Here is a 7,155-nt window from a genome sequence, read left to right on the forward strand (position 1 = left end):
ATTACACTGCACTTTTAAGACGGTGTGAAAAGTAGACTGTATGCCCAGGATAGTTGCAGTTTCTTATAAAAAGCATCAAAAACACAGGCTTGACAGATTGTATTTACATATGAATACATTTATTTAGGTGCAGGATAGTGGATTGATCACAGAGCTCAGTTCTATTCTCCCTCCAGTGCCGAAGATTTTTCTTTTTCCCCAGCTGAAAAAACAAACAAAAACGCATTGTCAGGAAATGCAAAATGCAGTTTAAAGAAAATTTGAATATAACAAAATGTTATTTATCTGATCTTTGAACTATTTTGAAAATATGGTTGCCGCGTAGGCTTCTGGGTAAGATTGGACACAGCATTTCAGTATGGCAGTGTTGCTGACTGCCATTTTTGGTTTGATAAAGTTCACCTGACATCTCTTTGCCCAGATTCCATGGCGACCGGTCTGTGATACACTTGGGAACCCACTTGAGGACAGTGGTGGAGGCCGTCTCACCCCAATCACCCTCAGCCCGGTCCTACCAAGATTGAGTTAGTAAAATCTTAAAATCTTGGCCTGTCATACACCCTCAAGCAAATAATGTTACGCTTTTGCAGGTCTTCAGTGTTGCTACACGGACTCCAGCTGAACAAAGGTGGGCCTGACAAAATTTTCAAACTTCAGGCTCGTCAACGATGAAACAACGTCGCGGCCTGCATCTCAAACACAAGTGTCAGATATCTTCATGCATCCTGAGGTTATAGTATAGTCAAAGATGACCCATCACACCATGCATTCAATGCTGAACGTGTCATCAGAACAGGCGCGTGTGCACACGGGGAAAAAAAAACATTCCAGTAGCAACAGCATGAATGCATTCATACACACGAAAATGCCACAAAGTCGTCATGCGAGACACTATTTTGACCAAGTGATCTATGCAACCGACGAAAGTCACAGCATCAGCACTAGTTCACTTCACAGGCACAGTGGCAGCACCTCCTCTGCTCCCCTTGAGGACCCTAATGTGACATAGGTCTTCCTGGGGTGCGGGTAGCGCGACTTCTGTGCTTTCGAGCTTTAACCGTTCTCCTCAGTGTCTGCTGGCTGGAGGTTCAGTGTCAGTTTAGTTGGAGTTTCACAGTGCAGCAGAAGTCAAATGTAAGGAGGAAATGAAATCAGTTGACACACTGAACCGAATACAATAGGGGGTGTGTGTGTTGATGTTGAATTACCTGCTCTATTTGGCGGTATTCACCGTGTTGCTCACACCCGATATCAAACACGTACTTCCCCGGGCCGTAGGGCTGCAAAAGGAGAACAGGATTACTGGAAACACTACCAATTCATTATTAAAAGTGGATGAAATTACTTTGTCATCCCCTGCAGTTTCCCTCAACTCTATGAAGCATATTGGCATCTTTCAGATGAAAGCTTTAGTTTATCCAGCCACTTGTTTCGCTCTGGATGAGTGAAAGAATACGAAACTGTTTGCTGTCTCATTTGCCACAGCATCTTTACAATGTGACATGTCAGCGTTGTGTTCTGCTGCCCCCGACTGGCCAAAATAATTAATTTATCCGGCTTTAAAGCTGCATCAATCAGTCTTTTTGCTTAAAATCACTAATGTGGCCTGGTAAGGTTGATAAAGCTAGCATGTTAGCAAACTAATGCCTATTTAAATATTGCCTGTCATTTGGAGACACCTGACGACCGCAAGTCCAATCATTACTAAAGGGTTTGGTCTCCATTAACTGAGATAAACATCTTTCTAAGTTTGCTCAATGCTTCACTATGTTCGCCAGCCAGTTGCTAATTTTGTCTGGTGTCCTATCTGGTGTGGGGAATGTAGCACAAAGGGGTTTATCAGAAATGATTGGAAGGCAAACTGCTAAATGCAGGCTGTTAAAAAACAACAACACTTTCATGGACATGAGGGGAACTGCAGAGTTGGGCGATAATGAGCTCCAACCTGCCTCGTGCCCCTCCACAGTCTGTGATTGGACCAAAATATCCCAAACAGTTCTAGTCACCACTGACTAAGCAACAAGTCATGAAAGTAGAACTTACATTATTGTTGGCAAAGTTACCGTCGTATCTGTGGTTAGAGTGGACGTACTCTCCAGCCGCATCCATGTTGCCGTGAGCCCATGAGCCCTTGTACTTGGAGCCAGAATCGCGGTACTGGTAAGTGCCCTGACCGTGCCTGGGAATCAGACAGAAAAAAAAGGAAATTAAAGCAATTTACTAGTTTTTAAAGTTCCATTTTATGCACCGATTTATAACCGTGCAGGTAAAAAACGTTCATCACACAGATATCGTTTGACCTGCACATCAAAAATCCACACATACTGGTTAGTTGTGGCCCACAGAAGTAAAACTACATGAGAGGAATCATATTTTCATGTATTAGTCTGTATTACTGCTACAGATGAAGGATTTACATATAGAAGACAAAGCGGAAAGTGGCTTCTGAAAACAGGATTAGAGCCCGACCGATATGGAATTTTTGGGGCGAGAGCTAAGTTATGGAGTACAAGATTCCCGATAAGAGATATATATATATAGAATTTTTTGATTCTAAGATGTCGTTATCAAACCTTCATGACTTTATCATAAATAACTATAAATTGAGAAAAAATTACAAATACTATCAGATAAATAGAATTAAGAAAATAAACATTTATTTAACCTAAAATGTTAACATAAATGCACACTTAAAGGCTTATATCTGTTGGCCAATAATATTGGTCGGGCTCTAAACAGGATCGGACCTCAGCCCAGCAGGAATGTGTGCTTACAGGAATGAAAACTGACAAAAAAAACGTCTCAACGCCATGCACTTTGTGTTTTCCAAAACTGTGGAAGAACCTCATATGTTGCAGCCACTCTCCGTCATACACGTCTCCGTTGGGGTAAGTGTAGATGCCGTGACCCTGCCTCAGGTCCTCAACCCACGACCCTGATGGACAAAAGAACGGCAACAACAAGTCAGCTTCTGTAGCTCTGCATCAGGACTTCAAGCTGAAGTTTATAGCTCAAAAAAAAAGGAATCTAAACTTTGATGAAACAATGTGGGATATACCTTCATATTTTGAGCCGTCTGGATAGTAGAAGGTGCCTTGTCCATGTTTCATGTTCTGGCTATAGTCTCCCACGTATCTCGCCCCGTTCTTGAAGCGGTATGTCCCCTGTTCCGACCGAACAGTCAACAAAGTTAACATCGTGAAAACTTCCTGGCAATAACCAGAATACTATTTTCACCTGCAGGCTGGATGCGGAACGAAGAATAAATATATCGAAAAACAATGTGAGTGAATTCAACGTGTACATTGAACTTATTGATGTAGTCTTGGATGTGGAGTTTTGTCACACCTGTCCATGTCTTTTGCCGCACTCGTACTGTCCCTGATAATTGTCCCCGTTGGGCAGAACAGCTTTACCGACTCCGTGCCTCTCTCCGGCTTCATTTCTGTCCCCTTCATATTCCTGTGCCGGTCAAAAAGACACCCATATATATATATATATATATATATATACACACACATATGATATATATATATATCATGGGCGGGGTAAGTGTTGCTGGTTAATTTTCTAAAATAATTTTCATAACAAAATCTTGGTGTTGCTTAGGTTGTTTGAGATATATATCTATATATAGATATATAGATATATATCTATATATTGATATATGTATCGATATATATATTGATATATATATATTGAAATACATATGTTGATATATATAGCAACACCAAGATTTAGATAAAGCAATAGCAAGATTTAACCATGTATATATATATATATATATACACACACACACACACAATGAACACATGCACGCGTGCGCGCGCACCGCTGTTACCTGGTGACGGTCAGCTAGTGTAAACAGAACAGACAACAGACCGCAAAGATCACCGAGCTAACTCAACACATTCGCTCACCCCGAGTTTGCTGCCTTCTTCCTCAAACTCTTCCGAACCCACGTCCGACATTGTTCTGTGTCAATTCAGGAACTTCGCCCGGGCGAAGTGTGAAGTTTTAGTTTGAAGCCAAGCGGTAGAAAAGATGCGCAGCTCAACACGCGCGTCTCGGCAAGAAGCTCTGGCTTTGATGTGGAGCGCCGCCGGAAATACGTCACCTCCACTTTGATAACATTAGATTCCGCCTGACATTCAAGGCACATTGGTGATAAGGATACATTCAATGAAGTAATAGAAAAAACATAGTAAAATTATATATGTGTGTGTGTTTGTGTAAAAATAACATGAATAGCAAAATAAATAAAGCATTAATGAGAAATGAGTCTCCCTAAATGTATTAGATATCATAGAGTTCAGTCATCAAACTGGCTTACAGGAAACATACTGTAGTTAATTCTAAAGTTCTTAATTTTGTGAGTCAGAAAACAATTGAATGATGGCATTTCAATTTGGTCACACTGGTTACAGCGTATCATTGGTGACTTAAGAGTTTGTTTGAAATTCCATCAGTTAGAAAGTCATTGTCATTCAATTGAATGCTGGGGTAAATCTGTCACATACAATTGTTTATCTATGTTTTGGACTAATAGTCTAACTGAGGCAGAGATCACTTTGATCACTTTATCAAATGGAGCATGTGTAATCTATGTCATATTTCCAGAAGTTTTCATAAGACAGCCAGTATCCCTGATCATTAACTACATGTGATACAGACCAGATATTTCTAAGCATCCACTGCTTTAGTGTGGCCGTGGATCAGCCAGAACCTTCTTGCTCTCTGTGGTCTATGGTTACCGTGACAGCAGTGCCTGGCATGTGGCCAAAAACCGGATACATGAAGTTTGACTGTTGAACTGTTGTGGTTTGGGTTTCTCAGCAGTGTCACTCGGGGGCGCTGTGGACCACTTTTCACTGGCAGGGAAAAGTTCTATTCATTATGATTCTCCTGTGGGATCATCATACAGGGACTTAACTTAGGAATTTATGAATATTTGTGATGGACAATTTTTTGTCATTTGTATTCATGAATATTTGTGTTGAAATCCCCTGGTAAACCCTCCCCATTAGGCAAGGCCCTAAATGCTACCTGCCTACCTCTGATATGTTACCGATTATTGTAAGTCGCTTAGGACAAAAGCGTCAGCAAAATTAGTGTAATGTAAAAGCTATGACCACCAGCAGAACACTTTGATATTACTCTTGCGTGATGGGAAAAACAAAACAAAAACAAAAACAGCAAATTTCTAAAAATAAATAAAAATAAATGTACATACGTATCACATCAATTCAGTTTATCAAAATGTATTGCTTTGATATGTATTATCAATGATAATTACTAAGTTCTAGTTCAGGCAGCACCAATTGTCAACAGCTGTCGATCAAATGATATCAAAGTGCATCTCTGAAAGATAATAGACGGACTAACCTCTGCTTAGCAGCCCTTTATTTAGACAACTTGAACTTCACTTGACATTAACTCATAAGCCATGAGATTTTACCATCTGTCGCATTAAAGATTAGAATGAACTCCGGTTGTAACCCCCTTGCATTCACTGTGGCTTTCTGAGACTCACGAGGAGGTGATGTTCAAAATGTCTGAAATGAGAGGCGGTTTGTGGCTTCAGCGATCATATGCATTGCATCATCATCCCCAAAACTGACTTACATTGTCCCTTGGAAGACAGTCCCTAAGAATATGTCACTTCTGATTAATTCCATAAAGAAGCCCACATTAAAGATGGAGGCAGTGTCAGTCCCAGGTTCATTGGTTGCTTGTTCATGATTTAGCACCCCCCTTGTCAGTTTACAGCCTTTAAATCTTCCTCTCATCACACTGACGGCAGTTTGAAGACCTCAGTTCACTCAAAGCTCCTTGAGTTGTTTATGTCCTGTCACCTAGTTCACACCTTACAGTATGTAACATGAGGTTGTTGGCATCTGTCTGCATGTAGATTCAATTTTCACCGATTATCAAGACAAAAATCATTCTGCGTGTTAAATATAGCTGGAGCCAGGACATAAAGACTGAAAGACGTTTAAAAAATTAAATTTATTCTAACCCTATAAGACCTCACTGACCCCTGACTATGCTAACCGGTGCTTAAAGGGGCAGTAAGCGATTTTACTGAAAATTACGTTAATGAACAGTTTATTTGTTTTTGTTTTTTTAAAAGAGATATTACACATAACTCTCCCTATGACCAACTCGTGTCTTTTTAACTTTGGACAGAACCATGCTAGCCTCTTTCCATTTCCTCCAGACTTTATGCTAAGCTAGGCTAACCACAGCCTGGCTCCAGCTCTGTGCTTGATGCACATGCATGACACTGGTATCGATCCTGTCGTCTCACACTTGGAGAGAATGGAAATACTTCCAAAAATGTTAAACAGTTTCTCTAAGCTAAGTCCTACAAGTATTACTGTGAATGATTTTATTTTCATTGTTCTCTTTATCCAACAAGCTTCTGTTGTTTTTATTTGTCACTGATTTTATGTATTTTAGGCGAAGTGTTTTCTTTTGCGTTATTTTTGACATTATTCTTAATTATTGTCCTGTTAAAAAATAAACAATTGAAATAGCAGCCCTCTCCCTGTGTCAGCTATGTTTTCCTAACATGTCACTTTCCCCCTGGTGAGTCTGGTGAGCCTCAGAGTTGATTCTTTGAGAGATGATGACAGGAGAAAAGAGAAAGCTCCAAATCTCTGACACGACCATTAGCCCACTTTAATCTCTGAAGGAATTTCTATTGAGGGATTCATCAGCAATGCCTTTATTTATAAGCCTGTCAAAGCAATTGCAAGGGTCATGGATATATTTTGTGTTAAACCATTAATAAGCCTCATAGGCAGTGGTATTGTGTGCTTTACTTCAACAATGAAATTTATTCATTTACAAACAAAACCATCCAGTTCAAAATAAATAAATAGAGAAAGCGACTTTGATTTTATCTGTTGTATTCGATTTTATGAAGTCAAAATTTTTGCCGTGACGCAGAAAGCAGTTTTGAAAGCAGAATTTGTCTCCGGTTATGTTTGAAAGTGATCATAATCATGCAATATATATGGGAAAAAACATATTATATAGAGTTGTGTCTGAAATGTCACACACAGTAAAAATGTATGTAATAGTTTAATAGAACTAATTGATTAGTACATTTGAGGCTGGGTTTGGTTAGCCTAGTCTACCAACACAAAT

At 39.8% G+C, this 7,155-nt stretch overlaps 1 protein-coding gene across 1 annotated transcript; it reads right to left on the reverse strand.

Moving 5' to 3' along the window:
• Window positions 1-97: 97 nt before the first annotated feature.
• rsph1 (radial spoke head component 1) lies at window positions 98-4,787 on the reverse strand. Its single transcript, XM_035613750.2, has 9 exons — window positions 4,675-4,787; window positions 3,921-4,144; window positions 3,349-3,462; window positions 3,059-3,164; window positions 2,845-2,935; window positions 2,044-2,179; window positions 1,209-1,280; window positions 403-511; window positions 98-202 (listed from the first exon to the last, which is right to left on the reverse strand). The coding sequence occupies exons 2-9, from the start codon at window positions 3,969-3,971 to the stop codon at window positions 162-164; spliced, it is 720 nt and encodes a 239-aa protein (XP_035469643.1). The 5' UTR covers window positions 3,972-4,144; window positions 4,675-4,787; the 3' UTR covers window positions 98-161.
• Between the last annotated feature and the right edge of the window lie 2,368 nt (window positions 4,788-7,155).

The sequence above is a fragment of the Scophthalmus maximus genome, chromosome 16 (genome assembly GCF_022379125.1).
Source record: "Scophthalmus maximus strain ysfricsl-2021 chromosome 16, ASM2237912v1, whole genome shotgun sequence".
Taxonomy (NCBI): Eukaryota; Metazoa; Chordata; class Actinopteri; order Pleuronectiformes; family Scophthalmidae; genus Scophthalmus; species Scophthalmus maximus.

What these genes read in the sequence shown, in the direction of transcription:
- rsph1 (XM_035613750.2), bottom strand. Translation starts at nt 3,971, where the DNA reads ATGTCGGACGTGGGTTCGGAAGAGTTTGAGGAAGAAGGCAGCAAACTC. An exon ending in GCGGCAAAAGACATGGACAG is followed by an intron (nt 3,165 to 3,348) that starts GTGTGACAAAAC and finishes CGGTCGGAACAG; the next exon opens with GGGACATACCGCTTCAAGAA. An exon ending in TCTGGGCAAAGAGATGTCAG is followed by an intron (nt 203 to 402) that starts GTGAACTTTATC and finishes TTGTTTTTTCAG; the next exon opens with CTGGGGAAAAAGAAAAATCT.